Source organism: Leptonotus elevatus, chromosome 12, assembly GCF_054856555.1.
Source record: "Leptonotus elevatus isolate MCC_2025b chromosome 12, RoL_Lele_1.0, whole genome shotgun sequence".
Classification (NCBI taxonomy): domain Eukaryota; kingdom Metazoa; phylum Chordata; class Actinopteri; order Syngnathiformes; family Syngnathidae; genus Leptonotus; species Leptonotus elevatus.
The window spans coordinates 23,281,289-23,295,367 of NC_141250.1; the positions used below are offsets into that span (position 1 = coordinate 23,281,289).

Below are 14,079 nucleotides of genomic sequence, written 5' to 3' on the forward strand. Positions count from 1 at the left end.
GAAGCAAAATTGCAAAGCAGAAGCAACAAGTTGCTCATGCGAGGGAAGCAAGTTGGAACCTCGTCGCAGTTTGTGCTGCCTTTTTGTTGCTTTGAGGTCAAGTTAGCCAAATGTTAGCAAGATGAGACCCCTTAGCTCAGGGTTCCTTAATCCTGCAGCCTTTTGATGTTTCCGCCCTCGAGCACTAGAAACATCTCCAACCTGCAGGACTCCGGCCCTGGAGGACCACAATTGGTGAACCCTGCCTTCGCTCTGCTAACTGGGCTACCTTCGTTAGCCTCCATCCGTCCTCTGAAGCGCTTCTCCTCCCGAGGGGTGCCGGGCATGCTGGAGCCTATCCCAGCGGACTTTGGGCAAGAGGCCGGGAGGGGTGCGCCCTGAACTGGTCGCCAGGAAAAGACAAACAAGCTTTCAAAACTACGGACAATGTCGAGTCTCGTATTATTTTGGAAAGTGGGAGGAAAGCAGAGGACCCGAAGAAAAGCCACGCAGGCCAGAGGCGTTCAAACCCAGTCCCAGAAAGTCTGAAAAGCCTGCCACGGTTTGGCTTTAGCCGCTCAACCGGCAGCTTCAACTGTGGCAAGGTTTTTCCTTCCTGCGAACTGCGGATTTTGACATCTGGCGCGGGCGCGGGGAGAAATATTCAACCTCCGTTAAGGAAAACCTGCAGAACCTGCATTTGAACCTGCGACCTTTGCACCGTGCTAAGCAGTCGTCCACTGAGTGGTGTGCGGAGGCGGCTCGGCATGGCCGCGTGTTACATGAGCATCCGGCAAACACCAGCATGACCTTTGGTGAGTTTGGTCCAGGTCCAGTACGGCAACGCGGGGTTGAACTCAGACATCAAAACATCAAAACATCAAAACATCATCCGGCTGGAAGTCTGCAAGTCATTGATCAAAGTCACTTCAACCTGGTCTAATGTCCTGTTGGCCAGAAATGAGCAAGCCTTATGAGTTCTGCCTAGCAACAAGTGTCCTATTGGTTTAAAACAAACAAAAACTAAAAAATAAGTAAGAATCAATTGTGGTCCTTTTGGGCAAAATGAGTTTATCCTGTGAATTCTGCCCAGCGACAACAACAAATGAGTTAACCCTAAGAACCGAGCCGAACGTCAGACGGTCAACATCCAAATGAGGTCATCAAACGCACATCCTGTTAATGTTCACTGACGGACGCGCGTTGCACAACGGCCGCTGTATGCCTGACCCGCTAGCACGCCGGGTTAGTTACCTCTCACTGTGGACCTTCTGGAACCTTCTGAGCCCGGTTTGACCCGCGTCCCCGTCAGTCCCTCGCCTCAAGCAGAGTGACTTCAGGACACTTGGCATGTGAAAATAAGACACGTGAACCCAAGCGGGCCTTGCCAAAGGATGCGGGGGGGGCGTGTGTGCTTGTGCGCATCGATTTGTTCTGTTTGCCAGAGTCCACGCGGGTCCACGCGGGTCCACGCGGGCCCACGCGAGTCCACGTGAAGGCATCTTGGGGACACGGCGTTCTGGATCGAACGGCTCCGGCTCCTCCCGCTCCCGGCGTGATGCTATAAATGGCGCGGGGACCCGCTGAGTGGCCACCTGCGTCTTTCCCGCTCTTGTCAGGCCGCCATGATGATCCTGCTCTCCACCGTCCTGTGCCTGTGCTTGGCCTCGGCGTGGGCCGACCAGTAAGTCTTTTCTCCTTTTCCGTCTTTCGAGCAGCCGAGCGCTCGCCGCGGTCGAAGCGTGTACATTCGGTGCGGTCCAGGGCGAACCCGGGGCCGGGGAATCCAAAAGCCTGCCACGGGTTGGCTTCGGCTTGGGCTGCTTCTCCTCACCTGGCAAGAAAACGAGCCTGTTGAGTGGAAGCACCTGCGGCTCGTGGCGTAATACGCCTTTTGGTCTCGCTCCCGTTTCTGGAATCGTCTTCGACATGTGCCAAAATAATGAGTTTCTCTCTCCAAACGAAATGAAATGTCTCGCTCTGAAAATGCGGACGTCATCTCTCTAAAGTCACAGGCGGCGAACCCGGCTCCAGAAAGTCAAAACCCTGCCCCAGTTTGCCTTGAGCCCCAGATGCTAGCTAGCGAGCTCCACATTTACCTCGCTCGCTAGCACGATGTCCATTTCGGCAGCCATTTTTAAATTCAGTCTGAGTTTTAGAAAAGAAAAAAGCACAATCGTAAGCCGTCTTTTGTTTTCTCCCGCAGCCACGAAGACCACCCACGTGAGTGAGCGTCCGCCGTCCGCCGTCCGCCTCCGTCGGCTCCTTCTTCGTCTTCTCGACTGTCTTGTGAATCCCTGACACGCTTTTCATGATTCAGCCATTTTGGGACCTCGAGAGTTCCCTAAAATGTCTAAAAACACTTTGTCGTGAGTTTGGAATGAGGCGACCGGCTAAATAGTGTTGTGCCGCCATTTTGTGGCATGGCAAACCTTTTGTGTGGATGGAAACGAATTGGCGATTTTTCACAATTTGAGGCGAGGCTCAAACGTCGGCGAAATCAACTTCGCGATTCCGACAGCGCTACAAAATGTCCGCCACGCGGCGTCGGCGTTGCTGTTCTCACGGCCGGCGTTTTGTGCAGACGTGCCGGACCGCTGTCTGGGTCTGGAGATGGACGCGGTGACGGTCAGCGAGGAGGGCGTACCGTTCTTCTTCAAGGGTCACTACCTGTTCAAGGGATTCCACGGCAAAGCCGAGCTGCTCAACGGATCTTTCCCCGAGCTGGACGACGCCGCTCACCCTCTGGACCACATCGACGCCGCCTTCCGCATGCACTTTGAGAACGCCACAGACCACGACCACGTCTACTTCTTCATCGTACGTACTCGAGAAGCTTTCTGGCGATTCCGCCACACGTAAGCCGGCGGAGCGCGACGACCGCGTTCTGCCTAGCAACGAGTGTCCAATGGGACGAAAGCGTGCGAGCAGCAAGCGTTTATGAAGGCAAACAAATGCGCGATTGCGAGTCTGACGCCGAAGAAGGACCTCGCAGCGCTCAAGTTGCTAAAAATGTCGGGTGCCTACGGTTGCTATTCTGCCCGGTAACACGCGTGCCCTGGCACAAAAGTGTCCGGCGGGGTGACGCAAACGGACTTGATGTTTTGTTTGCCTCCAGGACGACAAGGTGTTCGCCTACTACAAGCACGAGCTGGAGGACGGCTTCCCCAAGCCCATCTCGGACGTCTTCCCGGGGATCCCGGACCACCTGGACGCCGCCGTTGTGTGCCCCACGCCGGATTGCGAAGAGAACGAAGTCATCTTCTTCAAGGGTTGGTTCCGACGCGCGCCCGCCGCTCCGCGCCTCTTCTGCAAATGTTGACCGGCCGCCGCCGCCGCCGCCGCCGACAGAGCACGAGATCTACCACTTCCACGTTGGCAACAAGAAGGTCGAGCACAGAGAGTTCAAGAGCATGGCCAACTGCACGTCGGCCTTCCGCTACATGGAGCACTACTACTGCTTCCACGGGCACCAGTTCTCCAAGTTTGACGCCAAGACCGGCGAGGTCCACGGCCGGTACCCCAAGGAGGCCCGCGACTTCTTCATGAAGTGCGCCAACTACAGTAAGTCGCTCTCGGACCTCGGGGAAGTTTGCGGGAACCGGCCGCGGTTAGCTTAAGGCTGCGTTACGTTGCAGGCGAGGAAACCGACATGGTGGAGCGCGAGAGATGCAGCCACGTCCACCTGGACGCCATCACCTCTGACGATGCGGGCAACTTGTATGCCTTCAGAGGTGAGCCAGCGCCCAATTCTGCCTAGCAACAAGCGGCCAATGGACAGCCATTGGGAATCGGGCGGGGCCAAACCGTAGCTCGCCTTCTGTCTCGCCGCATTTTGTGAGATTGAGATTTGCCAAGCGACAAGGATCCAAGGAGCTTCAAAGATAGAAGTCGTCTCAAGTCTGCCTAGCAACACTCATTCCGGTTCACAACCATGTCGCAAAAAAAATAGACAGCAAGAGTCCAATTGGGTGAAAGTGAAGACATCTTTTGAATTCTGCCCAGCAACACGTGACGACAATGCTTTGAATTCTCCAGTGTTCCAAAAGTCAGCCTGGCAAAAAAATGTGAGGTGAAATGACCTGGATCTGGATCTGGGGTTTAGCACCCGGGGTTGGAGAATCCAGGTCCAGAAAGAACAGACCCTGAAACAGTTGGACCTTAGCCACACGTGCTTCTACGAGCTCCTTTACCTGCCGATTCAGTGGAAGCACCTGAGGCTAAAAGCCACGCGTGGCAGGGTTTTTACTTTCTGGACCCGGGTTCGTGCCGAGGCTAGCCGTTTGTCGTCCTTTGCTCAGGTCATCATTTCCTGCAGAGAAACGTCGAGGAGCTGGTGCAGGCCGGCGCCATCGAGGCGTCCTTCAAGGAACTTCACAGCGATGTGGACGCCGTCTTCTCCCACGAGGACCACCTCTACATGATGAAGGTTTGCTCGCGGCGCGCCTTCTGGTCTTCGGTCTTGGTGTTGACGATGTTGCGGCGTGTCTGGGCGCAGGACGACAACCTGTATCTGTACAAGGTCAGCGAGCCGCACACCCTCGTGGAGGGTTACCCTAAAAGCGTGAAGGAAGAACTGGGTCTGGAGGGTCCCATTGACGCCGCCTTTGTCTGCGAGGGTCCCCCCATCGCTCACCTCATCAAAGGTAACCTTTCAGACCGCCGCGCTGCTCTCGGGAAAGGCCCAAAAGTTTCCTCGCTGCGAGTCCCGAACGGGCTTGTCGCCAAAGTAGTCCGCTTCTGGAAAGGCCCCCATGTGGTCTCGCGCTCGTACGGTTCTCCTTCAGTTGCTGCTCTTGTAAGAAAATCATTCGATTTCATTGCGCAGGTTAGCTTTTGATCTTGAAATGAGTTTCGACACCAGCCGGTAGACTTGCGCGGACCTGATTGGTCCGTTCGGGTTTCTCACTCCGGTCTCACCGTCCGCCCGCTGAAACGTGCGCTGTGATCTTTTCAGGCGATCGCTTGTACGACGTGGACCTGAAGGCATCTCCTCGCGTGGCCGTCAACGAGCGTCCGCTGTCTTTGATCAAAAAAGTGGACGCCGCCAAGTGCGGCCCTCACGGCGTGCGCGTGTTCGTAGGAAACCACTTCTACCACTTTGACAGCATCCAGCTGCTGGTGGCCGGCAAGTCCCTCCCGGAGCAGCACCGCGTGTCCATGGACCTGTTCGGCTGCGACCACTGAAGACCGCTGAAGACGTTGACGTTTTCTCCACTGCTGTTGTCAATAAATATGAGCAGACGCACTCAGCCTCCCTCTTGTCATCATTGCGGTGTTCTTGCGCCCGGCGTCCACCGGGGGGCGCCACAACTCCGTTTGTGACCGACCTCGTCCTTCCGGCCGTCTCAACAACACCGACGCAATCGTTCAAAGTCACATCATGAGGAACAAAAGATGGTCGCGCTTGTAAGTCGAGAGTCTTTGAACGCAGTAAGAAAAGATCGGGATGATAAGAAAGACGCGATCGTCTGCTGGAAGCACGAAAAGACATGAAGGCGTTGTTGCCGTCTGGTAAATGATCATCGACGTCAGGGTTCACCAACGGCGGTCCTGGATGTCTGCAGGTTTGGCGCTTGTTTCCGGCCATTAGCACACCTGATTCATACCATCAGGACATCATAACGAACCCGATCTTTAGTATCAGGTACGTTGGTCGGTGGAAACATCTCAAACCTGCAGGTCTCCGGACATCCAGGACCGGAATTGGCGAACCCTGATCCACATCATCGTAGCGGGAAGAAAAATATTCACAATGACAAAATGAAGAATTACGATGAAGCAATCTGCTGGCTAAATATGCTAATAGGCTAATGTAGCATTTGTCGTTTTTCGCACCCGTTGTCAGATGCATTTCTGACGTCTGCTTTTCATCATTTCAAGTTCTAGAGTCCAGTTTTGAGAACCTTTTTTTTGGTCCCATTTTGAGGTCCATATTTGAAGTGAGGATTGCTTAATTAGGTCCAGCTGTCAGGACCAGATCCAGTTCCTGTTCTGAGGTTGACTTGTGATTTTAAGAACCTGCTCTGAAATCCGAAATGAAAAATGTGAGAAAAAGAAATTGCGTTGGTGTTATGAGTGTGTGTGTGTGTGTGTGTGTGTGCGCGTGTGCGTGTGTGTGTGTGTGTGTGCGTGTGTGTGTGTGTGTGTGTGTGTGTGTGTGCGTGCGTGCGTGCGTGCGTGCGTGCGCTGATTCTGCTTAATGAAGTGGACAAGGAGGCTTGACGGACGTCTGCTCTCAGCCTGTCGTTTGGTGTGGCGTGACCCCATGTGCGTGCGTGCGTGCGTGCGTGCGTGCGTGGCCAGCGGCCAAGAGCGTGGCAGGTAAATGTTGGCTCTGGTGAGCAGATGGTCTCGGCCCGCCGCCCCTCTGGACCGGTGACCGCCAAAAAGACTCGGGCACGTGTGACCCAGGCGCCCCCATCAAACTGACAGCACACACACACACACACACACACACACACACACACACACACACACACACACACACACACACACACACACGCACGCACGCACGCACGCACGCACACACGCACACACACACACACACACACGCACACACTCGCAAACAATGGACAGTCGTCTGTGAGCGAGTGGAGAATCTGTAACTGAGCGCATCTTTGACCTTCTCGTGTAATTGGACGGAACACGAGTTGTGTACGCGACGCACACACACGGAGCCGCTGCTCATATTTTGCAACCAGAATTCCGCAATCGTGTTGCAAACAGTTGAAGGTGGTCAAAGTTGATCCGCAAAGCAAGCAAGCTCCAAATGTACCAGAAGCGGGGACAGCAACGGTCAACGGCGACAGAACAGACTGGGAACAAAACCGAGACTGGCCCGGGAAGCAGGGAATGGAAATGAGCAGAACCAGAACCGAGACAACGATGAGTAATAAGAAGAGAGTCACGACTGTGAGAAGGCATCTGGACCAGAAGCTTTATTATGGACCGGAACTTGAAACCATAAGCAGAAACAAGTCCAGAGCTGTGCCTTGGACCAGGACAGGAGGACGAGGACAAGGACTATGAGCAGTACCAGAACCAAGGTGCAGGACAAGACCAGGAACACAAGCAAGACTGGGCTAGGACCAGAATGAAAACACAGTCATGACTGTGGCAAGGACCACAAAACAAGACCAAGAACTGCAAGCGGGACCAGAACCTGGAGCCGTGAGCAGGAACATGAACAGAACTGTGCCATGAACCAGGACAAGGAGAAGGTCAAGATCGAGAAATCGATCGTGAGCAGGGACAAGGAGCACGACGAGGTCAAGAAGGAGTTGCGGGACGAGGACGAGGACGAGGACGAGGACGGGGACCAGGAGCAGAGGACGTGCGAGGTCACCAACAAGGACCAGAACAAAAACAAATGAGCAGCACCGAGACCGGAACCGTGACCGAGACCAGGACAAGGATCAAGGACAACTTTCTGGTTGTCTTCATCTTCATCCTCTTCAACTTTTCTTTGATTTCCTGTCAGCCTTAATGTTTCCCCAGTGTGTGCGTGCGTGCGTGCGCGGGCGCGCGCGTGCACGTGAGTCCTGGTGGCGCTGAGCTGTCAGCGTTGCTGAACGTGCCAAGAAGAAGAAAAAGAAGCAGCTTGTGTCAGAAATGAAGCACAAAGTCCACATGACCTTCTCGCCTCCGGGACCAACGCAGCAAATCGGCAACACGCACACACAAACCAAAGTCACGTGACCTCCGCCATCTTTGCGCGAAATGTAAACCTTCTGGAACAGTCCGCGGAATATTCTTTTTCCTGGCACGCAAGACGACCCTGCGCGTTGTCGCCGGTCCGCGGGGGTCACCTGGACCGGAACCCGTTCTTGGACTTTTAGTCAGCAAGCGGCGGGCGGACTTTCCTTGGTGGAGGTTTTCGTCTCCCGCTCTCGTCATTAGCGACACTTGCACCTTCATCCTCTTGGGCCCTCTGCGCCTCCTCACCTCTGTTTTGGGGCCTTGTGCAGGTGGGGGGGGGGGGTCTGTGGACTACACACACTGAACGCACAATACACAACGGTATTGACACGGGCTGTTCTTCACTTGCGACAGGCCTCACTTCCTTATGATGACAATTAGTGGCTGTTAGGGGGCTGTGTGTGTTGGGGGGGGCGCGGGGGGGGGCAGCTGGTGTAGAAGGACACAATTAACAAACAGGAGAAAAAGATCTGCTAATGAGGATGCACAAACTCCTGAGACCTGATCAGGTGTACTCGGGGGGGGGGGGGTGTGCACATATGTGAGGTCACCTGACACATGCCAACATCAAGCTGAAAAGTCTTTGACGTGCTGCATTGCTAAAGGCAGCTGTTCCTAATATTTGGGCATGACAAATAAAGCGCGCACACTCTCCGTGACGGCGCGCTGGCCACACAAGCGCTCCTTTGTTGTTTTGCGTGCGGCAGCTGGACGTGCTGACTGGCACCGGGTTTTGGTGCGTGTCGATGATGCAACTTGAATGACATCACACAACAATCGGGCCGCTCGGCCGATCACGTACGCCGACGCAGGCGGCAAACCCGAGCCCACAAAGTCCAAACCCTGCCACAGTTTGCCTTCGGCGCCGGCGAGCGAGGGCGTTTGCTAGCCGGCTAGCGAGCGAGCTCCCTCGCTAGCGTCCCCGGGCGCCCGCTTACCCGCGAGGTCGGGCCTGAAGCCGAACCGTGGCAGGGTTTTGACTTTCCGGTCCTGGGTTTGCCACCTCTGCTGCCCTCCACACTTTTCTGTTGTCATTTTTGTTTGACGGCAACAAAAACTCAAATGTTGCCAAATGTAGCGTCGTGCTTCTGCTGCAGTTTTGCATTTGGCAGGAATCACAAAAGCATCACACACGTTTCAGTGGCGCCTTGAGATACGAGTCTTCAGATGTATTAGTTTTTTGCTTTGATGTGAGAGCAAACATGTGAGACACGATTCAAGTGGCAGCTGTTTAGCTTGATGCTAACAAACAACGCATCAAAGTAAAGCAACAAAACACAAACAGTGCAACAAAGTCACAAGAACGGATTTGTACTCATGGAAACACACAAAGATGCACACGCACACACCTACGCACACTTCAGGTGCTAATTTGTGTGTAAATGTCAGCGCGAGGCGAGTTGCGAAGCGAAGCGCTGGGAGCGCCGCCGCCTCATTAAAGGCCGCGGCGCGAGCGCGAGCGCGTGCGTGTCCTCCTGAGGGAAATTAGTCATCATGATGTCAGGCCACGCCCACTCCCATCAGGCCTCACCGCGGATAATTGCTCGCGGAGCGCGTCTGTGCGCGAGCCGCCCGAGCGCCGCGGCCATTTTGTGCGCTCGGATGTGGAACCCGGACACCGCGGGGCCGCCCGCCCGCCCGCATGGAGACACAAACAGATGCTAATGGATGCTAACATGCTAGCTCATGAGACAGCTGGTGTGTGTGTCATTTGCACACTGACGCATTGACGGCAGCGTAGAATGGACGCATTCACGCGCACACACAATGCGCGTGTTTGTGTGGAGAAAAAAGATGTCAGGCAACATTGAGACAGTCTGTGTTGTGTTTTGTCCCAAAACACAAGAAGACGTAGTTTGCGGCGAGGGGACGGCGAGGGGACGGCGAGGGGAGGGGAGGGGAGGGGAGGGGACGGCGAGGGGAGGGGAGGGGAGGGGAGGGGAGGGGCCGGCGAGGGGAGGGGAGGGGAGGGGAGGGGAGGGGCCGGCAAGGGGAGGGGCCGCGGCACGACCACGCGGCGCTTCAAGCTCAATCCGAGTCATTCGTGCCAACAATGTTGATCTTTGCCTGTTCATTTGGTCAAGACATTTGTTTTGGTTTCCAATTATTGTATTTGAGTTTTAATCCAATTTGAGTCAACGAAATAAAGAGCAATTGTCGTCGACTAAATTGACAATTTAGTCGACATTTTGCTTCAGCTAGCATACAGAAAATGCTAACACGCCTGTCGGTAACTTTACAATCGACGTCTCTGTTAAATGTTTGGACCAAACATTAATATCATTTTGTTTTCACCTAAATAAGCAAACTTCTTCGGGGTTCCTTTAAAGAAAAAGACAAAAAGTCTACAATAAAGTCAAATAAGTCTTTTCCGCTTCCAATTCCAGTTTGAGTGGATGTCAGTTTCGCATCTGTTAGATTTGGTCAGTCATTAAATTAAAAAAAGCTCCTGCGTTCGCGTCGCTTCGGGACAGAAACTTAAAAAACAAAAGAAACAAAAAAAACAGTTTCTGTCTGTCCCTTTAAACGTCTTCTGCCTGTGCGAGAGGTTCTTTCTGATTGACCAATAAGAGCGCTGGCTTGCGATGACGTCACGTGACCCGGTGCAGCCAGTTAGGTGCGTCTATCAGCGGGCGGGAAAAGGAATGAGGAAGTGCGGTGGCGTCTCGTCAGAGAAACGTCCGCAGGTCTGTTTTGGTCTCGTCTTGTTTTGTACTTTTCCCGCGCTTGGTTGCTTTTAATTAAGCTTTCAGGCGCGTCCTAAATTTGTGGCCGACGACTTTGTTTGCAAGGAGTCAAAAAGGGGAATTTGCGAGTGCCACGTTTTGTTTGGTCTTTGCACGAGTTGATGCCTCATTTGATATGCAAATGTTGTGCAAAGCATAGAAAAAAGCTCCGCCCCTTCATGCAATGATTTCCCCGTTTGATGATGTTTTTATCGCTTGAAAATGCGCACAGCAGGTTATTATGGTTTTGCAATTTTCATTTGAGTTTCGTTTTTTCATTTGAGTTAGTTTTCATTCGTTTTTAGGGCGGTTCTGTTTTTATTAGTTTGAGTTATTTAAAAAAAAATGCTTAGTTTAATTTCGTTTCAGTGTTATTATCTTTTATTTTTTAAATGTGTATTTCTTGTGGGCAGAGGTGCCAAATTCAGGTCCAGAGAGTAAAAACCCTGCCACAGTTTGGCTTTAGCTATTGATGCTAGCTAGCTATCTTCCTAGCAGGTAAATGAGCACCTAGCTAGCTAGCTAGCTAGCTAGGGACGGGGCCCGTCAAGGTGAATGAACCTGGGGTTGAAACTGTGACAGGGTTTAGACTTTCTGGACCTGGTTTTGCCACCTCTGCTCGTGCGCAATATTTCCTAAACGTCTTGAGAACGGTAACTCGCGCCTTTGCGAGCGTAGCCTCGCCTGAAGGCGCTTTTGTGATGACGTCGCTTGCGTGCGACGCATTTTCAAACTCCGGTGAAATCAAAATATTTCAAATCATCCCCAAAAGTGCATTAAATCAATGACCAAAGACTAAAACAAAGGACATTTTTGCTATTATTAGAGTTAGTTTTAGTTTTAGTTTGTTTTGTAAACATAAAATGGATTTTCAGTTAGTTTTGAAAGCATTTTGGTTTTGATTTTAGTTTAACAAAATGTTTTTTTGAATTTGAGTTTATATTTTGCAGTTTTAAGTTACAAACATAACCCTGGCGTCCATTTCTATAAACGCTGGTGTTTATCCATGATGTCATTGTTTCGATATTGACACGAATGTTGGTTACGCGCGATACAAACCGGACGATACAAACCCTAACCCGCAGAAAATGCATTATTTTGTCCATTTAAAACAAAAATCTATAAATTTGTGCTTTGTAAGAAAAGAAGTGCCGAGTCGAAAAGGAAGCTGGTCCGGAACGTAATCCCCGTCCCGGATTTACTCACTAATGTCTTGTTGGCATCCCGACGTTAGCTAGCATGCTCGTCTTCCGTCACGCTTGTGGTCATCGTTGTTGTTAAAAGCCTTCTGGACGCGGTCCAGATGGACCGGCTCTCCTAATCTGTCTCCTGATTAAACATGGCGGCGGCGGTGGCGGCAAATCTCAGCATTAGCATGCGCCGCGGGCCGAGGCTAAGCGCTGGCGTGTCTCACAGTGTGAGCGCGACAAGACTCCCGGAACGACGACAGCGGCCCGGTAAGCACGCGTCTGTTTGGCCCCGCGGGGGGGGGGGCCGCGCTTGAGACAAAACGTCCACGCCGGAGTCACCTTGGCGCTTTTGTTTTTAGCAGGACGACAAATGAGGTTTTGAATTTTGGCCAGTTGTTATCGTTCCAAAGTTGGATCTTGATGTGGATCGAGATCCGAAACGTTTTGGGAAAGAAGCCGAAAGTCGTCTCGATTGTCTTTCAATCCGAGTCGCGACTTTCTCTCAATGTAAAATGATATCAACATCATATTTGTATTAAAGCTGTCCAAATCAATTGATTCATCAGCAAGTCATCGATCAAATGAATTGACAACCATTTTGATAACGGAGCCATTTTGGAATTGGTCCAAATCCTCCGATTTCAGCATTTCGACAGTAATTGTGGACGGATTTCTGTCGTCTTTCATGAAAGAATCTTCTTTTGCAAACCAACGTTTTTACTTTGGAAAACTTTGACCAAACTGGGAACATCAATCTACCTTTTTTATTTATTTATCATTACACAATTACATTTGAAGTACGAAATAAACAGCGATCGCGACCTTGCAATTATTAATGAGGTTTTGCTTTTTCTGGCTCACTTCGAAGGATTCTTGCTGAAGTTCAACAAAGCAAAACAAAACAAGTCACTTGAATGAAGCACAATTCACGGAGATGATTTATTAAAGATACAGATGCGCAATTTTAAAATAAGGCACTATGTATGCTACGAATGGCCGCTGGGGCCCTCGATCTTCTTGCTCGGGGCCCCAGCGGGAATGTAGCGACGCGGGTTGCTGGTTCGTCGCTTGCCAAACGCTGGAGCACATGCTGCTTTGACCACTCCGACGACGGCGCAGGCCTCCCTCTCTCAGGACCGCCGGCCTCCCTTGCCAAAATCAAACACCAATATTTTATGGGTTGATTATTGATATTGTTGCAATTTGAGTGTGTTTTTACGTGTGCGTGTTCATTTAATAGGCCGCTCACGTGCGCGCGAGCGGGCGCGAGCGGGCGGGCGGCGGTCCAGCAAGCGAAAACGCTGGGGCAGATTTTGACACATGCTAATGTATGCTAATGAGGGGACACCTGCACACGCGTGCGCACCTGATGACATCACAGCCAACGCGCGCTCGCTCGCTCGTCTTCTTTTTCTTCTGCTCGGCCTCAAATGTTTGACCCGCCCTCGGGTTCCCGGAGGACGCGCGCGCACGCACACACACGCGCGCAATGTCCTTGGCTTGACGTGTTGACTTTCTGCTGGTCAGCAGAAAGTCAACGAACAAGTGTTTTTTTGTGTGCGCTCGGAGACACACTGAAGTCTTGTGGCGTCCATCCAGACCTGACGCACGCGCACACACATACACCTTTAGACCTTTGCCCTTGACGCGTGCGTGTGCGTGTGAGCAGATGGATGGGTCAGATGGGTGTGTGTTTGTGTGTGTGTGTGTGTTTGTGTGTTTGTGTGTTTGTGTGCTTCCCAAAAAAGGAAGAAAAAAAAAACCTTGACTTTATTGCTACTTCACGCACACACAATGGAAATCTATCTGTGGGTGCGCGTGCGCGCGTGTGTGCGTGTCCATCCGATGACGTCACAAGGCCCGACTCGTGAGCTCCCTCGAGTGTTCGTTGCCGTGGCGACACTTTGAAATGTTGACCACACCCAGAAAACGTCGGGTTAAAAATCCAAATCAATGAATGATAATAATAATAAGTATGCGTTTTGAGTGCGTGCAAGTTTTCATGAGATTTTGTTTGAGTTTGTTGACATTTTGATTTATGCAGCATTCTTTTTTCTCATTTCTCATGTTGGAATTTAAGCTTTTATATTTGAATATTTTCTTTTGACTTCATTTGATGATTTTCATTCTTTTCTTCAATAAAACGAACGTATTGCAGTTTAACTTGTCGTCCTTTTGTTTTATTTCATATTTTCAGCTTTCACTTTTGCAAGATACATTTGATGTCGCTCTTTTAAACAAATGAAATTTACTTTTTGAAGACAATCTTTCATTTTTAATATTTTTCATTGCATTTTGTTTTTAAATGGCTCCTTTTTTAAATATACTTTTTAATTGTAGCGGTTGAACATTTTTCTTTGTGAGGACGTCAAATGTCCTTTTTTCAAAAGTTTGCTGCCAAGAATGAAGATTCACTTAAAATGCTTCATATTCAGCATCATCGTTGTATTGAAATATGAAAACAATTCAAATTCATATACAAA

At 51.3% G+C, this 14,079-nt stretch overlaps 1 protein-coding gene across 1 annotated transcript; it reads left to right on the forward strand.

Annotated features, from left to right (window-relative positions):
- The first annotated feature begins 1,505 nt into the window (after positions 1–1,505).
- On the forward strand, positions 1,506–5,227 carry hpxa (hemopexin a). The gene is made up of 9 exons (XM_086090920.1): positions 1,506–1,663; positions 2,186–2,202; positions 2,564–2,799; positions 3,098–3,251; positions 3,331–3,543; positions 3,618–3,713; positions 4,281–4,408; positions 4,478–4,625; positions 4,937–5,227. Exons 1-9 carry the CDS (start codon positions 1,605–1,607, stop codon positions 5,164–5,166), a joined length of 1,281 nt encoding a protein of 426 aa, XP_085947046.1. The 5' UTR covers positions 1,506–1,604; the 3' UTR covers positions 5,167–5,227.
- Positions 5,228–14,079: the final 8,852 nt, after the last annotated feature.